This window comes from Leopardus geoffroyi, chromosome B1 (assembly GCF_018350155.1).
Source record: "Leopardus geoffroyi isolate Oge1 chromosome B1, O.geoffroyi_Oge1_pat1.0, whole genome shotgun sequence".
Lineage (NCBI taxonomy): Eukaryota > Metazoa > Chordata > Mammalia > Carnivora > Felidae > Leopardus > Leopardus geoffroyi.
Window position 1 is genome coordinate 101,277,340 of NC_059327.1, and position 21,623 is coordinate 101,298,962.

The 21,623-nt window shown below is 35.1% G+C and overlaps 1 protein-coding gene across 4 annotated transcripts in view; it reads right to left on the reverse strand.

Moving 5' to 3' along the window:
• The window catches only part of SPATA5 (spermatogenesis associated 5), a 374,748-nt gene that overhangs the window by 284,926 nt on the left and 68,199 nt on the right, over positions 1 to 21,623 (reverse strand). For all 4 annotated transcript variants that reach the window (XM_045468189.1, XM_045468183.1, XM_045468197.1 and 1 more), the window contains exon 11: positions 15,121 to 15,330. In XM_045468189.1, the coding sequence (XP_045324145.1) occupies positions 15,121 to 15,330 (210 nt within the window). The remainder of the gene's footprint in view (positions 1 to 15,120; positions 15,331 to 21,623) is intronic.

Sequence of the window (21,623 nt, forward strand, 5' to 3'; positions counted from 1 at the left end):
CTCAGTGGGTTAAATGTCTGACTCTTGATTTCGGCTCAGGTAACCATCTCAAAGTTCATGAGATCGAGCCCCACGTCAGGCTCTGTGCTGGCAGCATGGAGCCTGCTTGGGACTCTCTCTCCCTCTCACCCTCCCCTGGTTGTGCTGTCTCTCAAAATAAATAAATAAACATCTAAAAATAAAAGATAATTGACCATCTAAAGCAAAAGTAATAATATATTGTGGGGTTTATACACATGCAGAGATAAACTATAGAACAAATATAACACAAAGGAAAGTAAATGTTAAGAATCTTACTATATATATAAAGTAGCATAGTATAATTCCAAGGTAGACTATAAACTAAGTCTATATATAGACTATAAGACTATAAACCTAGAGCAAGTATTTTTCTTAAAGTAAAACAAAGAAGTTGGGCTATTAAGAAAATAGGGGAGATAAGAGAGGATAACAGAATACATTTGACTAATCCAAAAGAAGACAGAAGGGACAATTGAGCAAAAAATTATGGGTGTAAATATGCCTGATGAAAAAGGAGACAATCTTTAATACTGTTTTTGTGTACTTACCTCCACAATGGGTGCTTCAAAAATACTGAAATATGGTAACAAACGAGTACATTAAAACATATGGGGATCAGGGTGGAATAGTCAAGGATAAGAATAAGAAAAGAATAGGAAGAGTATCTCAATGTTCAGGTGACCAAAACCAGCTGCCCCAAAGATACTGCCATTAGTCAGGTCCAGTTGAGTTATTTGATAGCATCAACACTGAAATCCTTAAGTAACGAGAGAGACAGTCCTATCTTTCTACCTGATTTTTTTTTATTAATCGAGGATTATGCATGAGTAAATTTTATATAACATTAACAAAGTTAATTGGTTCCCTAAAAAACAACAAAAAAACCTCTCCTCTACTTATGTCTATTTTCCTCTTTAAAAATAATCTTTTCAAAATTATTTCAGAGTAATAGATCTAAAAAAATTAGTGTTTGAGGCTAATTAGGGGCAGATGTATTAAAAGCTTAAGTATGACATATTATAAAATATCATCTAACATATAAGGTATTTTTACTTCTATATCGCAGACTGAAATCCACCATAAACCAGGGAACACATAAACCATCTGTAAGCAAACACATTATTAAGAAAACTTGCTTGGGACAGTGCTTTTGATGACAAAATTTTATAATTGGTATACCGATTGTTTATACACTGGTACTTAAACTGTCTCCAAGCAATCACGTTTACACAATGAAGTTGTTTCTAAGCTTATTTCCCCAAAAATAGAACACGGTTCACGATTCTAATCTTAACACTGATGACTTAATTATCTTAATTTCTTAAATAATGCAGTCCCAAATAGATTTAACTTCAATGAAGATGATGAAATATTGGTTATGCTGAAGCAGAATGTTTTCACATTTTGAAGGACTTTGAAGAAACAGCAACAACTTAATACCAAATCATTTTATAAGCTTGTTTTTATACACAGGTTAGACTATGTGATAGGAACACAAAATTTACACTTACAGCCAGCAGGGAGGTAAATAAACTTGAAGGCATTTCTCAAGTACTGTGGAATTAAGAAAGACAACATATAAAGAGCCAGACAATAAATATTTTAGGCTCTGTGGGCTACATACGGCCTGTGTCACATTTTTCTTTTTCTTTTAACCTCTCATTAAAAATATAAAATTTATACTTAACTAAAGGGCTAGATTAAAACAAGCTGTTAGAGGGAGGGAGCCAAAACATAAGAGAGTCCTAAAAACTGAGAACAAACTGAGGGTTTATGGGGGGTGGGAGGGAGGGGTGGATGGGTGATGGGTATTGAGGGAGGCACCTGTTGGGATGAGCACTGGGTGTTGTATGGAAACCAATTTGACAATAAATTTCATAATAAAAAATAAAAATAATAAAAATAAAAATAAAACAAGCTGCAGGCTGGATTTGCCCAAAGGCTGTGTAATTTGCTGACCTCTTATCTAGATTAATCTCACACAATTTGAAATAGTTCATTTCTGTCAACAAGATTCAAAGTCATCAAAAATATCAATGACATGATTGGTGAGTAAAAAACTTAAGACTCCAAAATTTTAGGAAAACTGATCAAAACATTAAGGGAAGGGCACCTGGGTGGCTCAGTTGGTTGAGCGACTGACTTTGGCTCAGGTCATGATTTTGTGGTCTGTGGGTTTGGGCCCCACGTTGGGCTCTGTGCTGACAGCTCAGCACAGGGCCTGCTTTGGATTCTGTGTCTCTCTCTCTCTCTCTCTCTCTCTCTGTCCCTCACCCACTTGCACTCTGTATCTCTCTCTCTGTCTCTCTCTCAAAAATGAATAAACATTAAAAAAAATTTTCAAAAAAAATTAAGGGAAAAAATTGATACTTACAAGAAGGCAATTTCAAAATACCTTGTAACGTTTAAGATGTTCATGCTCAATAACAATAACCTCTATGTATATATACACCAGAGAAACCCTTGAACATATACCCAAGGAGACATATACAAGAATATTACAGAAGCACTTTTTGCAGCCAAAAAAAAACCTCTAAACCTGAAATTCATTAATATAAAAATGGGTGAAACAGATAAAGAAGTATAAACTTCCAGTTATAAAATAAATAAGTCATGGAGATAAAAAGCACAGCATAGGAAATAGTCGATATTATAATAATGTATGACAGATGGTAACTACACTTACGATGAGCAATGAGTAATGTACAGAATTGTCGAAACAATATGCTGTATACTTACTTGAAATTAGTATAACATTGCATGCCAATTTTTTTTTTATTATTCTCACATTAGCTAACATACAGTATAGTCTTAGCTTCAGTAGATTCCAGTGATTCATCACTTACATACAACATGCAGTGCTCATCCCAACAGGTGCTCTCCTCAATTCCCATCACCTATTTTCCCCACCCCCATCAACCCTGTTTGTTCTCTGTATTTAAGAGTCTCTTATTGCCACGTAGTACTCCATTGTGTATATAAACCACAATTTCTTTATCCATTCATCAGTTGATGGACATTTAGGCTCTTTCCATAATTTGGCTATTGTTGAGAGTGCTGCTATAAACACTGGGGTACAAGTGCCCCTATGCATCAGTACTCCTGTATCCCTTGGGTAAATTCCTAGCAGTGCTACTGCTGGGTCATAGGGTAGGTCTATTTTTAATTTTTTGAGGAACCTCCATACTGTTTTCCAGAGTGGCTGCACCAATTTGCATTCCCAACAACAGTGCAAGAGGGTTTCTGTTTCTCCACATCCTCTCCAGCATCTATAGTCTCCTGATTTGTTCATTTTGGCCACTCTGACCAGTGTGAGATGGTATCTCAGTGTGGTTTTGATTTGTATTTCCCTGATGATGAGCGATGTTGAGCATCTTTTCCTGTGTCTGTTTGCCATCTGGATGTCTTCTTTGGAAAAGTGTCTATTTATGTCTTCTGCCCATTTCTTCACTGGATTATTTGTTTTTTTGGGTGTTGTGTTTGGTAAATTCTTTACAGATTTTGGATACTAACTCTTTATCGGATGTCATTTGCAAATATCTTCACCCATTCCATAGGTTCCCTTTTAGTTTTGTTGATTGTTTCCTTTGCTGTGCAGAAGCTTTTTACTTTGATGAAGTCCCAATAGTTTTTATTTCCCTTGCGTTCAAAGACATGTCAAGTAAGAAGTTGCTACAGCTGAGGTCAAAGAGGTTGCTGTTTTCTCCTGTAGGATTCTGATGGTTTCCTGTCTCACAATTAGGTCTTTCATCCCTTTTGAATTTATTTTTGTGTATTGTGTAAGAAAGCGGTCCAGTTTCACTCTTCTGCATGTTGCTGTCCAATTCTCTCAGTACCATTTGCTAAAGAGACCATCTTTCTTCTGTTAGATACTCTTTCCTGCTTTGTCGAAGATTAGTTGGCTCCATTGCATGCCAACTATATTTCAATTTAAAAAATGGGTAAATGAACTACAGTGTCCTCATAAAGTGGGACTATAAAAGTATAAATGAATGAAAAAAAAATTTTTAAAAAGGTGGAGGGCGCCTGGGTGGCTCAGTCAGTTAGGCATCCGACTTCGGCTCAGGTCATGATCTCACAGTTTGTGAGTTCGAGACCCGCGTCAGGCTTTGTGCTTACAACTCAGAGCCTGGAGCCTGCTTCAGATTCTGTGTCTCCCTCTCTCTCTGACCCTCCTGCACTCATACTCTGTCCTCTGTCTGTCTCTCTCTCAAGAATAAACATTTAAAAAAAATTTTTTTTAAAGTATAAATGAATGGCTAGACTAAGACACTTTGGAAGAAGGGAGACCAGCAAGGAAGCTGTTGTTATACAGCCAAAATGCACTACCTTATACATTTACAACCAAGAGTAAGAAAGTTCTTAATGTTTTGCCAAATTTTTAAAGGTCTTTTAACAGTTGTAATATTCTCCATTGATCATTTTTGCCTGGTTTCACCTCACACGATCATTTTTAGTCCTGCACTTCAGTGCAAAACAATGTCTGCCCTTTCATAATATACAAAGTCAAACAAATAAAGCAAGTGCTATTCATTTGCAATATGATAAATTATACTTTTACCCAAAGGAGACTGTAGACAAGGAGTTGAGAAAGTGAACAATAAAACAAGAACCAGGGCCCACTCAATAAAACAAACTTTATTTATTTTGGGGGGCAGATTTTTATTTTTTTATTTTAATAATTTATTGTCAAATTAGCAAACATACAGTGTATACACAGTGTAGTTTTGGCTTTGGAAGTAGATTCCCATGATTCATCACTTACATAGAACAACTGGTGCTCATCCCAACAAGTCCCCTCCTCAATGCCCATCTCCCATCTTCCCCATCCCCCCCAATCCCTGACTGCCATCAACCCTCAGTTTGTTCTCTGTATTTAAGAGTCTCTTAGGCTTTGTCTCCCTTTCTGTTTTTATCTTATTATTCCTTCCCTTCCCCAATGGTCTTCTGTTAGATTTCTCAAATTCTACATATGAATGAAAACATATGATTTGAGACCTGTCTTTCTCTGACTGACTTATTTCACTTAGCATAATACCCTCCAGTTCTATCCACATTGCTGCAAATGGCAAAGATTCCATTCTTCTTCATTGCCAAGTAGTATTCCATTGTGTATAAATACCACACCTTCTTAATCCATTTATCAGGTGTTGGACATTTGGGCTCTTTCCATTATTTGCCTATTGTTGACAGTGCTGCTATAAACACTGGGGTACATATGTGCCTATGAATCAGCACTCCTGTATCCTTCAGATAATTAGGAAAATGGGTCTTTTTTGGAGAGTGGATTTAGAGGGGATAGAGTGAGGAAAGGGTGAGAAATTTTTATGCAGAATGTTACTTCATTTAGGGTAACTAATTAGGCAAGTGTGGCATGATAAGAATCAGAAAGGAAATTGCTGGTGTCACTGTTGTTTTTAATGTAATGATTATCATGTCTGCATTATTGTTATTGTTCTTACAGCAACTCTCCATAAAAGTCAAGGGCATGAAATAAGATAGTCATCCAGTGAAGACGTATCTTTAAATTCAGGCAATATATACACTGCATATATGCTGCTTTCTAATTATCTGGTTTAACTGAAGGAAAGCAGCTAGAGAATCTGAAAAAAATGATTAATGTTTTCCACAGATTATGGTTCTAAAAAGGATGACCTGAACTTCAGGTTTGAAAAGTATAAGATTATGATCTCTAAGAATACAATATCAATATCCAGCTACTGATAATGGAAAGATTAATGTTTTAAATATCTGATGTACAGGCAAACAGACTTGATATTATGTTGAAAATGTGAACATACGGCATTTGACCTCAATCAGTAAAGGGGCATTACCGTACTACATAGAGGTAAGCTACAGGAAACCTATGAATAAGAAACAATGTGTGTTTTTTTCTACAAAACAAAAGAGGAAAAAACAACAACCAGTTTTGAAAGTATAACCTAAGAATTTGTACTGTAAAGAAAATGAGTTGGAATAATTCAAGCATTATAAAGTCATAGCAGTAATAAAAATGACTTCTGAGGGCCCCTACAGAACATAAGATTTTGCATAGAATAACACACTGATGAATCATGGCCTGTAAAATGCAACCCAGTAGCTGCACTGATATGTCACATAGGTCTAGAATTCTATAAAGTTTGAGCTTAAAGCTCAAACTGCCAAAAATTACTATATTCTGGTACAAAGAGTTGCAAAAGATTAAATTCCGTTTCAAAGACATATACATTTTGTTCTTACAGAAAACTTAAGGAATCATAAGCTATGACGCTATACGTTTTTTTCCATTTGAAGCCAAATATATATCCATATCTTAAAATCAGAAGAAAGTAGCAACTACTGTTAACTAATTTCATGAAATCTTGCTAAATGCTTGATATGTATTATCCCCCAATGCTTACAGGAGTCCTCTGAGGTAAATACTCTTTATTAGTAGAACTCTACAGAAAAAATATATAAAGTTTAAGTAATCTGCACAGTTACACAGCTTAATAAACAGCAGAACTGGTGTACAAGTCTCTTAACAATTACACCTGACAATCAGAGAAAATGGCCTAAAAGTTTAGCAACCAACAAGAACAAAGGATAAGCCCCAGATTGGAATATAAGCATTGTGAGAACTACTCAGAATGTTGTTAGTGGAAGGGCTTTAAGAGTTATTTAGTCTAACTTACCTCACTGAAAACCAGAGGACAACAAAGCACAAAGAAGGATATGTCAAAAGTCCTAGAAAAAGTTAAATGGCAGAAATGATAATAAAAATGCAGGATTTTGGTTCCCAGACCATTCTTTCTAAAAACTATAATGTCCTCTATTTTCTCCAAGCCCTTTTATTTATTTTTTTAAATGTTTATTTATTTATTTTTGAGAGAGAGAGAGAGAGAGAGAGACCACAAGTGGGGGACAGACAAAGAGAGAGAGATAGGGAGACACAGAATCTGAAGCAGGCTCCAGGTTCCAAACTATCAGCTCAAGAGCCCGAGAAGAGGAAGGAAGAGAAGAAAACACCCCCTCCAGTTCCAAAGAAGCCAGCTAAATCCAAGCCGGCAGCGAGCCACAACAAGACCTCCGATGTCGGGGACAAGCAGCATCAGGAGGCCCGCAAGAGACTCCTGGCAAGCCAAGCAGGCAGCTTCCGTGTGGCAGAACTCAGCCACAGAGAGTGCGGACAGCATCAAGATTTACGTCCCTGAGGCCCAGACCTGACTCTGAGACCAGGAACCGGGAAGCAAATAATTTTAAGTCATTAAAAACAACAACAGCAACAACAACAACACACACACACACACACACACACACACACACACACACACACACACACACACACAAACTAACCACGAACCGTGAAATCATGACCTGAGCTGAAGTCAGATGCTCAGCCGACTGAGCCACCCAGGTGCCCCTCCAAGCCCTTTTAAAAATAAAACATTTTTAAAAAAGGAAACATGCCCTTAAGATTTTACGTGGTACCAGCAATTCAGATTCAAAGGTATCTGTGAGAGCAGAACAAGCAGCAAGTGCAAAGTGTTAATTCTCAATAAATAGCTGCTAACATGGGTTATTTGAAAATAAGAATTTTATTGATATCCATTATAAACAAGAGAACATTTACATCAACATATAAGGGTTAGAGATGTATAGCATGGTCTATGAGTCCCACATTTGCTCATAAGTTTTTTTGTAACTCTTTAAAATACATAATACATAAATGCATATAGAATAGATGGGGTTGACTAGATACGGTAATTTCTTTTTCAATTTTACTTACCAAATAACTGTGCTTTGTTAGTGCTGCCACATTTCACCTGCCTAGACAATTTGCTTCACTCACAAGGGTGATCAAGAAAAACTACCAAAAATAAAAAAGTACCATAAATAGTCTTATTTTGGAGTAGTGTTATTTTTCATGTTTCCATGATTAAGATTTCAAGTGCTCAAGTTTACTAAACAAATATAACACAAATACATGTAAAGATATTTGTCCAGCTATGCTATTAATCCAGTGAAAACTAAATCTGACTTATCTTTTACTGTTTCATGATTTTATACCATATCAAGTCACAAACTCAAATATAATATTTATACTTCATGCTCTTGCAATTTTGCCCCTTTAATCAGTACTGGGTTTTTTACAGTCTTCCCAAGGGCTTTTTAAATGTGTCTGACACTTGCCTGTTGCTTTTGGCTATTACAATTCAAACCAAGCTTTTATAAGTTCTAAAATGTCTAGGGAAGGCAAGTTAACCTAAGTGTTAACTATGGTTAAATGTTATGGAATATGCTCATAAAAACCCAAACTCACATGAGATGGAATTACATATATGTAATAAGAGTAAAGGATCTTGAAAATTAATAAAAAGTACAGCATCAGCACATACAGAAGGCCATTTCGGGAAAGCACTTCAAAGGGTTTGAAAACAGGCATCAAGTACTAGGCAAGAAATGCCTTGGGCAAGTAAAAACCCTAAAGAGGGAGAGGGGCTAGCAGACAAGGGAACAGAATTCAAGCTGTTCCTCTCAAAAAAATATAACACAAACCTTCCCCACAATTTATTCATTCAGGAAACAAAAATGACACATTTCAGAATTTACACAGCGGCACCATGCTGACTACAATTCAACTGGCTATAACGTGTGAATGTATATACATGCCCACAAAAACCCTTTATATGACTGCTGACCACTCTAGTCATTCTCCATCTCCTTTACTAAACACAGAATTGCAAACACTGGCTCTCACCTTGCATGCTTTCATCTCTCTGGAAACGACCTTTCTCTTGAGTTACAAACCCATATTTACAAAGGCCTTTTGGACATATGTGCCATATTGTTCTAACGGCATTTCAAAGTCCACATGGCTAAATCCCAGTCTGGTATCTGCTCTCCCACCTCTAATCTGCTTCTCTTCCTCATTGCTAACTTTTTGAAGCTAGGATATTTCCATCTGTTAGACACTTAAAGTAAAAATTTTAATCACCTTTGACTTCTCTCTTTCTTTCTCATTTCTCACATATGATTAATCATCAAGATTCTAAATATTACCCATTTCATTATATCACATGTTTAGTCAAATGTCTCTTTCACTAAATTATGAGTTGACAGACAGCAAAGAGCCCATCTACTGCATCTTTGTTTACATCTGTACATGCACAGAAACACAGAACACAGAACACACAGAATTATAATCATCTGAATTATACCACTTAATAATCTGAATTACACAACTATGTGTGTTAAACATTTACAAATAATTTTTAAAATATTATAGACACAAAATTATAATATTTCAACTTCAATTAAATTTCATTCAAAAGAGAATTAAAAGGAGGAAAACATGACTAATTTCTCTCAGCCGGAATCCATGAATAAAAAATTAAACCAACCCAATAATAAAATTTTCTATTATGAAGTAAACTTCTTAGAAGTCTGAAAGTATTCTTCTCTTTTTTAAATCTAAGTCTTCTTAGATTCAAAATGCTAAAAGTTTTGTTATTATAGTTCATATTATTGTAATTTTTTGCTTTTAGCCAAATGTTATACAATATTTTTGCATCAAGACATCTTCTTTTACATAGCGGTTTTATTGACTGATATAAGCTCAAAATTTATTAAGATTCAGTTTAACATATGATGCTTCAACTTTAACATGTCAGCTTAGTGTACAAATAATGCCATATTTAAGTAAATCCAAACTAACTTCTACATAATTTTACGATACTGACAATAGCACATTATTCTATTTGTCCTAACACTTGATTACTATTAGTCACTCCCTAATAGCCATTCAAACAGTGATAAAATTAAGTATATATCTTTATTTAATAATGATGCAAATAACTGCCAATTTAAGCATATGGGGCATGTAAGAACACTACTTGGAGAAAAGCTGAGGGAATTATTAAAGTTAAAAAAAAAAAAAAACCTAAAGGAAATTAAATAGAATCTCAAAAGGTATCAGAATCTAGATGAGCCCAAATAAACCTACAGAAGGAGAATAAAGAGTTAGGGTCCAAAAAGGCATGAATCTGGACATGGCTCCTGGTGAGACTCTAAATTAGAAGCTATATCTAAGGTGAAAGAAAAAATAACCCAAACACTCAAAGAAAGTATTCTTTATAATGTTGGGGTGTGGGTCTGGGGCCAGAACCAACATACTCCTTTATAGGCTTCAACTGAGAAATGCAGTGAAACAGGCAAGCTCAGGGAAGTCCCAAACCCACCCAGATTCCCCAGCCAATTTCCTCTCAGGGCTTTATCTTCCCAGGAACTTTCCATTATCACTATGAACAGGGGGATGACGAATAGGAAAGAAGGTCTCCCCCAAAGCCCTTACCCTAGAACCTGGCAACCTCCCCCATGATTTTTCTCCTTCCATATATTCCACTCTTTCTGTATAATGCAGTACACAGAACTATAAGCCAGTCTTTTTAACTTCAGTTATATTCATTAAATGTCTGTAATGTGTCTGTGATTCTGACCATAAAACTCTTTATTTAATTAATAGACCTTTTCTGGTAAAGTTTAGGATTTACAGAACAATTAAGATAGTACTGAGTTCCTACATACACCACTCCATAATCCCCCACTGCACACTTAGTTTCCCTTATTATTAATATCATATAATAGTACAGTATATTTGTTATAACCAGTTAATAATAATATATCAATAATAGTTCACTAAAGTCCATAGTTTATTCAGATTTCCTTAGTTTTTATCTAATGTCCTGTTTCTGCTCTAGGATCTCATCCAGAAAACCACCATAACATTATATTTAGCTATCATGTCTCCTTGGGCTCCTCTTTGCTGTGAGTTTCCCAGACTTTCCTTACTTTTGATGGCCTTGACAGTTTCAGGAGTACTGATCAGATATTTTATAGAACATCTTTCAATTTGGTTTTGCCTGTTTTTCTCAGACACAGATTATGAGTGTTTGGGAGAAAGACCCCAGAAATAAAGTGCCATTCTTGTCACACTATCAACATGACTAATCACCTGGCTGAGGTAGCATTTGTCAGGGGTCTCCACTATCAAGTAGCTCTTCCCTACCCCCTTTTCTATATTGAACCCTTTAATACAGAAGTCATAAGTATCTATAGTCCACACATAAAGAATTGAGTTGTTATGCCCTCCAAAGTTTCTTCACTTACTTCTTAATATCCTAATCCTCTCAAAGAGCCTATACAGATAAAACAAACAAAACTGAGACCAAGAGAACTTATTTAAGGCTACAGAACTAAAAAGTGCAAGGGTTAGGAATCAAACAAAACTGAGTCCTAGCTTAGTGCTCTTTTCATTGTAATACAATTTCAAGAGCACAAATTATATAGTAATATGTAAATTTCAAACTCCACATTATTCAACCACTAGTCTCCTTCCATATACTTCTTTTATTTTTTCTTTTTCTAAGTATGCTCCATGCCTAATGTGGGGCTCAAACTCACGATCCTAAAATTAAGAGTCACATGCTCTATCAACTTCTATTTTATTCATCAGGTTCCTGTTTCTCTGGCAGTAATTACTCTTTCTTATTAATTTAACTAACTTCTACTCTAAAGCCATGTTATTTTTCTCAGTTTTCTTTGTCCTGCAGAAACAAATTTTTTTGAACTATGTCCCAGAAACATCTTTACACTTCTATGAACCTACCCTATAGAAACTGCCCGAACTACCTTTGCTAGTAACATGATGTAATTAATGAAAAAAGCACTAGACACTAAATTTAAAAAAAAAAAAAGTAAAATGGAAGGTTGTATAATATAGTGGGTCAGAGCTTAGACTCTGCAGTCAGAAAGTCCTCTGATCAAATTTCAGTACCATCACTACAACTCTGACCTTTGAAAAGGCATTTCACTTTCTTAAACATTATTATACTTATTTGTAATCCTAGAAACTAATCTTAAAGCATTCAGTATATAAAAGAGGTGTATCTATGCAGTCTTCCACACAGTATCTGCAAAAGAGAAACTCTATGATTTCTAAACCAGCCCACATAATTTAAAAGTAAAAGCTGAAAGATAAACTTGGAACTTACCAAACTGATTATTTTGTACCTCTGATAATAGAATAGTAGGGGATCAAGTTACATAAAAAATAGTTAAGTACTTTGAATTGTGCATGCTTTAAATAAAATACAGAGTGTCCTGAAAATGAGATGTATTTTGTACAATTCCTCCCTGAGACAAGTATCAGAAGAAAATTTCCCCAAAAAAGTCAAGCCTACACTAAGCTCATTATATTCTTATACTCACCAATAACAGCTAATAAAGGACTTGCTGAAAATCCCTGTCAGAGGCCTAACCACCCTTCTTCCAGGATCAGTAACAGTTCTTCATAAACTAAAGCAGCCCAACTACACAAGGGCAATTAATCTATTACAGCACTCCAGACAAAACCAAAAGAGAAGCAGAGAGGAAATTTCAACTGGAAAATATTTTGATATAATTGACCCAGATGACAAACTAAACTTAAGCACATGTCAAGTGCTACAGTCTACACAAGAACACATACAGATGCCAAAGGATATTAAGAGTTCACACCAGCCAAGGTGAAGTCTCAACTATGAGTAGAGTTTACATCTTCAATCACTGTTTAGACAAGATACACAGGGGAAGCTAAAGGGTTCTTTCATAAACTCAGAGAAAGAAATGTTTAAAGTCTTTAAAATCTTTGTTTTGGGAATTAAAGGTAATTACAATTATAAAAAAAATGTTAGGGAGTTTCTCCTTCAATATATGTAAGATACCTGTATTTTCCAATTGGCTAGAAAATTTCATTGTCTATCTACATTTTTCTGATTACTTTCAAAATGTGTAAGACTTGTTATTCCAAAAGCTCAAATTTAATTTTGACACTTAGATCCCTTGGAAAAAAAAATATATGTTGTGACCAAAAGCCAACTTTCTTCATAGAAAAGTGAAACTAGAAAGAATAGAATATAAATTCCCAACTTCTTTGACTTCATTTCTGCATACATAAGCTATATGATATAGGTACTTTAAACTCTTCTCACAAGCAATAATCAAACCAAGATGAAAAGACCAATGAAAATGCCAAGAAAAACAAATAATTTTTTCATGTGCCCAACTTTTTCTTTTGGAAACTTTTAATAAACATGTAGGAAAACTTAAAAAATAGTAAAATGAACATTCATTGTTCATTAAATATATTCTCCACCCAGATTCAAAAACTGAATAATACTGCGAAATTATACTAAATTGTATATTGAATAAAAATCCATGGTAGGGGCGCTTAGGTGGCTCAGTTGAGTGTCTGACTCTTGATTTTGGCTCAGGTCATGATCTCTGTGCTGGGCATAGAGCCTGCTTAAAATTTTCTCTCTCCCTCTCCCTCTGCCCCTCCCCCACTCATGCACACACTTTCTCACACACACAAAAAAAGTTAAATAAAAATTAGTAAGTAGGATATATAATTACATCTAAAAAAGTATGAACTCAGTTGAATAAGAAAATTTCTTAACATCACTTATCATTTGTGTGTGTGACCTGAAAGAAAAATGAACATGAGTTTAATGAAAAAACTCAAATAAGTTAACATATTCATGGTTATTTTACATGAACAGTGTCCAAGATAAACCTTTCAAAGAACCTTTTTATCATTTTCTCACAATGAAAAAAAGGTAAAAGTAAAACTGTCTAAAGTCATGAAAGTTTTCATACTTAAAAACAGTAATAAATGTATTTCGAAGTAATTCTACGATAGGCCAGAGAGCAGTCCTGGTAACATCTGGAAAAGTTATCTTAGATCACATGAGATATTAGTTTGTGGGAAAATACATGTGCTCCTTTTTGAGATTCAAGTGTAAATAACTGTGAGTGAAGGCCTCATCAAGTAAGTTTCAGATATCCAGTAGACATAAAAAATTCAAAGATTACGAATATACAGTTGTGAAATACACAACAAGGTAGGCACAGAAAAATGGAGATGACAGTAAAACAAGTAGGAAATGCCAGTAAAATGGCCATGTTCATTATCATGAGATAAGAGGACTGGGACCAAAGAGAAATCAAGAGGTCTCTGAAATTTCAAAATCACTCATTATTCCAACATTTAAACCTGCAAACTTTAAAACTGTAATTTTGATTCAGTATCACTGATGAGAGTGAAAATTGTTCCCTCCCCGTATCTTCAGTATCCAATATCTTCCACAAAAAGACAATCAAAACTATGCAAATAGTAGTGATTGTACACACACTGATTCTTAAAAAGCAAAGAACCTAAACATATCTAAACATTTCCAAAAAAATTTTAAGTAAAAAACTGACTCTATTCTGAAATAAATTTTATGCTCTGAAACTGCCAAGGAGTTTAATGTTCTAAGATAGGAAACATATTTTGTTATGAAAAAAAATCCCTGGTACTATCAAAACGGAGCTTTTTATCAGGTGCTTCTTACGAAATGAATTTGATATTTGACTGAAGTACATACTTTTGTGATAAGGTCCATTCTACTAAAGAATTTTAGGTTTTATGTATGTATATTTCCTAACTGGATATATGATATTACATAAAAGTTAATAACAAAATTATATCCGGCCCTAAAGTAAATGTAAAACTACATGTCAAGTAAGATTATCTATCCCAAGTAATAGGGTAGAGCAATGAACAGATAATGTATGTGTGTATTTCAGAAAATAAACATTGTACAATTATTCCCAGACTGGAAAAGCATTTTTAAGGAATTTAGTTTTACCATTTAAAGTATCTGAATTCTTTTAAAATTCTACATATACAAATACTATATTTATAATTAAGTCCTGGTTAAGCAAAAGAGATTAACGCAATTAAAAAATGTAGAACTTAAACAAGGCTGGTTTCTATTACACATAGATATAAGAGATACTGATAATAACAAAACTAAAGTTGTCTTCTATTGTCCACCATGTTTTGCTGATTACATGCACTAATTTAGTTAGAGCTCATCTCCCTGTATTATATTACCATCAACTTCAAAATCAAAACAAAACAAAAAAATCAACTCCTTAAGATGTCTTTTCATATTTTTCTAAGGACAAGAATCAGAGGATTGGTGTTAGTGGGGCTGGAAAAGAAAGTAGCAATCTAAAAATTTAACACCTTACCTTTATAGCTAGGAAATTCAGGCCACTCTCATTGGCTAAAGCCTTTGCAATCATTGTTTTAGAGCATCCAGGTGGCCCATACAGAAGAACTCCTTTAGGTGGTTGAATACCCATTCGAATGAAAGACTCTGGATGTTTCAAAGGCCATTCCACAGCCTGTTTCAATTTTAGTTTGATATTTTCCAGTCCTCCTATATCTGACCAGGATACCTGCAAAACAGAGCATTTTCTAAATGTAAGTTCTGTGAAGACAAAGGACCAAATAAATAAATAAATAAAGCAATAAAAAGTGCAAGAAGAGGAATATAATCATTTAAGAATCTAGAAAGAAGATCCTTTAAAAATTCTATCAAGAAGTAAATCAGAGTACATAAAATGAGCTGCATATTATAAAAGTACTAAAGAAAAAATGTTTCTGCTTGTATACATAATTATTTAAATGACTGAACATACTGTTAGATCTATCTTCTATTTAAATGACTTTAAAAATTAGGTTTGGGGCACCTGGGTGGCTCAGTCTATTAAGCGTCTGACTCTTAGTTTCAGCTCAGGTCACGATCAGGTCACTCAGGTTTGTGAGTTCAAGCCCTGCATCAGGCTCTCTGCTGTCAACACAGAGCCTTTGGATCCTCTGTCCCCCTCTCTCTTTGCCCCTCCCCTGCTTACACTCTGTTTCTCTCTGAATAAACTTAAAAAAAAAAAAGCAAAAACAAACAAATAAACAAACAAAACCAGAAACTCTGCTAGCTTCTGGAACCTCCTATTAAAAAAAAAAAAAAAAAAATTAGGTTTCATCTGACTGAAAATGGTTTGAATTAGTGACCCAAGGTCTCATCTATATATCTTTTTAGCAAATTTATTTGCTTTATTTATTACTTCCAAAAATATTTCTGAAGGTCCTTTAGGAACATAAGGTTTTTTTCTGTCTTTGATTCATGAATGAAGTATCTTCAAAGTTTTGTTCCTTTTTCTCAACAAAGAAACACCCTCCCCAAAATAAGACAATTCTTTACATACTATTTACTTAATAAATACCCATTAAGAACATATCAGATAATATACACAGGAAATAGAAGAATAAGACATGAATACAAACTTTAAAGAACTTAAAAACTACTAGTAATGTGTACATAAATAATCATGGTACAATGGAAGGGATGCTAAGCACAGTAACAAAGAGAAAAAGCTTTTGGGAGTTCCCAGGAAAAAAAAAGATTACTTCCAGCTGGAAGGCACATCTGAAAGCCAACATCTAAAGCACAGATGAAATCTGGAAATCTGAAAACAGGGAAATGGTCAGGTAGAAGCCAAAAATTATGAAAGGCTCAGATGACAATAAGAAGGAATAAGAGAAAAATGACTTGAGAGAGAAAAATAAAAAATGGAAAGTTAGTTGAAACTATATAGTGGGGGACACTGAAGACTAGATGATGGAGTTCAAGAACCTCTTTCCTCATAACAAGAAGTCTTCGAAGATTTTAACCTGAAAAGTGATATGGTCTAATCTGTGCTTCAGGAAGACTTCTCTGACAAGATTCATTTAGAGAGAAGAGAGAATGCAGGGAGATCAATTAAGGACCTATCCTAGACATTCTTAACGACAACAAAAAAACAATTTTAAACTAGGATAGCCACATGCAGAGGATAAAGACACACCAGAGTGATACTGAAGTTCCACAGCTGATGATGTTGAAGGTAGAGCAAAAAAGAGGGATAATTTAATGCTAAAGATTTCAAGATGAGTTAACAGAATACAAATGAAAAATAATTTTTAGGAGGGAAAATATGATAGATTTTTATTTCTAGATATTATAAAGAGTTGAGACACAGGACAGGCCATTCAAGAGCCAAAAAGGGAGCAGATGGAATGAAAGCATCTCAAATGGAGCTCTGGAAAGAGGTTAGGACTGGAATTTTAGGTTTCAGAGAGATGTACATAAAAACAATAGAAACCATGAGATCAATTAAAATTGCCAATCATGAGGAGATGTGCGTGAAAGGCAGATTGCTCGGCATCACCTACATTTATGAGGCAAGAGGAAAAGAAACAAGAAAAAGTCAGAAAATGAATCCAAAAAAGAAAAGGTTTTGTTTGTTAATATCAGAAAAGGTTACTTTTTCTTAACGAACTTGCATGGATCTAGGAGAAAGGGGACTTTGTTTTTGTTAATGATTTTTGCCCACAGAACTAGGAGAATGCTATATTATCCACCACAATCCTGAGGTCAGATTTAATTATTCTTTTCTAAATTTCTTTCTTGGGATTTATCTTACAAAGTAAGATTACTGGATTAAAAGGCATGAACATTTTTAGGTCTCTTGATGCATAACATCAGTTTGCTATCTCAACCACTTTATCCATGTTAGTGGCATAAGGGATACATGTAGAAGTTTCTCTGAAGCATTATCAACCTTTGGTTTTATTTTGTATTTTTTTTTCTGACTTCACCAATTAATAAAATTAAAATTAAACTTGAGATCAATGCACATAAGCTTACAGCCCTAAAAACATCCAGCTATCATCAGGGGTCAAAGTGACTGTTTACAACAGAAAGTGACTGTTATTGTTAAAACCAGGCCTGCCTAGGAAAAAGTGCAGCAGTTATCACACCCTGAGGGGTAGAAATAAACATGGGAAGAGAGTTTTAAGGAAGGTAGTCAACAACTATCAAAAACTAAATAGGTCAGAAAGTAGAAAGTATTAAAGAAGCAGTGGTCAGTAGATTTAGCAACAAGTTTACTAAATTGAGTGGTTTATTTAGATCAGTTTTTGTTTTTATGCCCTTTAGCAGTGGAATATACATAACATACAACACAAATACACATATGCATGCACATGCATGCATACATAGACAGTATGTATATGTTATATATGATGCACAAAAGCTATATTTATAATAACTACCAGAAATGTAAAAGTCAGAGAAGCAACTCCTTAATCTAGTAAAAATTAAAATGACAGTGTATTATTATTATGATCCTATGTGATGCCCATTCAAATTGTTACTATGCGTTTATTATAACTATACAATGAGAAGAGCTCACTGTGAACATGTTCCATGAGGAGCAGATGTTTACTTGTCTTAGGGCATGTTTGAGTTTATACTTAGAATAATGTAGCATTATAACAGAATAACTTAAGCTAATTTAAGTAAGTACAAATATACAGATTAAAAATTTTCTTAAAGGTTAATGCAGAACTTTATCTTTCCTAACCAACGACATTAAAAAAAATGCCTGTAAATGCCTAGGGAGGACATTTTTCTCAAATTTGTATTAAACTAAATAACCTGGCAATGCACCTGATAACCTTCAGCATGATAAAAATTTGGTTTTCAGTACATTTGCGTGTTTAGTTTTTTTTTTTTTTTTTAATTTTTTTTTCCACGTTTTTATTTATTTTTGGGACAGAGAGAGACAGAGCATGAACGGGGGAGGTGCAGAGAGAGAGGGAGACACAGAATCGGAAACAGGCTCCAGGCTCCGAGCCATCAGCCCAGAGCCCGACGCGGGGCTCGAACTCACGGACCGCGAGATCGTGACCTGGCTGAAGTCGGACGCTTAACCGACTGCGCCACCCAGGCGCCCCGCGTGTTTAGTTTTTAATCAGTCTTTTAAAGAGTCTTGAAAAGAGTTTTTTAAAAACTTAATATCAGATATTAAGTACTTCCATGAACCACGCATGGAAATAACCAATATAAACACAAAGAAATCCATGCAGTAAAAGATGATCTCTTTAGTTAAGGACCAAGGATACTAGCAAACAGTGCCAGCTGGACCAGGAGTTGGAGAGGGCTTGTTCCTCAAGAGAAATTAAGGTGCTTTTACTGGAAAACTGAGTGTTCCTTGGCATGGAAGAGGCCAAAACAGTGATGCCACTGCACAGACCTAGCCGACCATACTGAGGAGTTGGTCCATTGCCCTGAGGCTGTAAGAAGCAGAAGAAAAGTTAAACAATCCTGTCCCTTACCTCCCTCCTGAGATAGAGCTCTGGCATCATCAGCTGTCCTTTCTCTAACCCTGCCTTGATTGTATTCTTCACTATATTCTTTCTTCAGCCTACAAATATTTCGTTTCTTCCTATCCTTCAAAACAACTTGGATATTGTTTCTACCTAATGTTCTATCACCTTCTTTTTCACCAGCAAACTTTCTGAAAGATAATATGCCTCTACCCCTACTGCATTTATATTTCCTACTTTGTATTTTAGTTAAGCATTTATCTTGCCAAGCAGTGGTAGGAAAAGAGGGTAAAAGGATAAAGATAAAAAGTTAAGACTGGTGAGAAAACAGGAAGTTGAGGGAGTTACATCAGAAGGTCTGTAGCCTCTCAGGAAAACATGAGGCAAGGTCATCTACAGAAATATCAATTAATCTAACAAATACTGACCAAATGCCTATGTCACAATATGCTCGTTGCTGGGGACAAAATAGTTCCTGTCCATACAGAGTCTTTGACCTGATGGAATACTTTTCAAGGGGCATATTTCCATAATTAGGCAATTCCTATACAGCATGTTACATGCTATAGTCACAGACTTTAAATGAATGCCCCCCCCCAAAAAAAAACTTTTAGAAGTGCTATATGAGGTGGGATCTGATGAACACACTGGAGCTAGGCAGCTGAACCAGCTGAAAATAGCAGTAGATGCCATGGGAGGAGAGAGACAAAAAAAAGCATCATACATCGCAGTGACTAAAAGTAATTCAGTATGGCCAGAATTTAGAGGTCCAGGAAAGGAGTAGAAACAAAGGTCAGCAACATAGGAAGCTATCAGACCTTGAAGACTTACAAGGCATCAAGAAGTTTAAACTTTATCCTGAGAGATATGGAGAACAAGTTAATCAGGAAAATGACATGATCAGATTTCTGGAGGACAACTGTGGTTACAAGTGCATGTGTGCACTTGGAAGGGGGAGGGTAGAGGAGGGGCTTCTACAGTAATTCAGATAAAAGATGGTGATTATCTGCACTAAGGTAGTAGCAGTGGGGCTATACAGAGGGGGAAAAAAAGATTAAAGCTTTATTAAACCATAATAACTATATTAAGGCAAATCAAAGCATCTTGAAAAATAATTAGATTTGGAGAGGGGTGGTAAAAAAAAAAATGGAATCAAGGGTAACATCCATAATTGAAACTTGAGCAAATGAGTAACTGAAAGTTCTACTGAAAGAGAAAAAGGAACATGTTTGGAAATTAAGGAATTAGTTTCCAATTATTATACTGTGGTTGGAATTTATAAGTGAAATAAATTCAATAAACTAAGAAATGCCCTCTATGTGCTGAACTTGTTTTAGGAACTGTAAGAACACAAAGATAAGTCAGAAAATGTCCTCAAAATATTGTATTCTAGAAAGGGAAATAAGTATCTTAAAAGACACAGTCTTTATCTAAATATATAAAAGAGCTGAGGGGCGCCTTGGTGGCTCAGTCAGTTAAGCATCTGACTCCTGATTTTGGTTCAGGTCATGATGTATTTGCGAGATTGAGCTCCACATTGAACTCTGTACTGACAGAACGGAGACTGCTTGGGATTCTCTCCCTTTCTCTGCTCGTCCTCTGCTTGTGCTCGCTCGCTCTCTCTCTGTCTCTCAAAATAAATAAATAACTTAAAAAATAAAAAGACATAAAATAGCTGCCTTCACAGCAAGTAATACAAAAACTACTGAAAAAAATACAAAATAGTTTTATAGTTCTCAAATATATGAGATGGTGAGGACAGACATTTGGAAATTGTGCATATACGTAAGATTTATGTCAAGGTGTTAGAATGTGAAAATAATAGCAGATGGGTGAAAAAGAAAAGCAAAATAAATGGATTTTTAAAAGCACTATTATGGTCAATCACACATAGAAAATTAGCTACAGCTAAGTCTAAAGCAGTTTCCTACTTTCCCTTACCAACTAGATGCAAGGTGAGCTGGGAACAATGAAGCTGGATACCTTTCCATATCACTGTCATCCATTCAAAAAATGACTAAGTGCCTACTCCATACTCAGTCCTATACCAGGTGCTGGTTTACAAAATCTGCTCTCAGGGTTATACCATGTAAGTAAGAGATTAAAAACAAAATTACTCCAGGGGTGCCTGGATGGCCCAGTCAGTTAAGCACTGGCTCAGGTTACAATCTCAGGGTTTGTGAGTTTGAGCTCCATGCAGGGTTCCACACTGACAGTTTGGGATTGCTCTCTCTGCCATTCCCCCACTCGCAAGTGTGCACAAGTGCATTCTCTCTCAAAATAAATAACTTTAAAAAATTAATTAATTAATTAATTTAAAAAATTCAAATAAAATCGCTTCAATTACTGCGTGGGAAATGAACTTGGGGGGGGGGGAATAATAAAAAAATAAAAATAACAATGTAAAAATTATGTTTTCCCAACACCTAAAAGTAACCATCGTTAATGGTATCTTCAAGGTTTTCAAGTGTGTGTGTGTGTGTGTGTGTGTGTGTGTGTGTGTGTGTCTTCACTGAGATCATAATGTATTCACAATTTTATT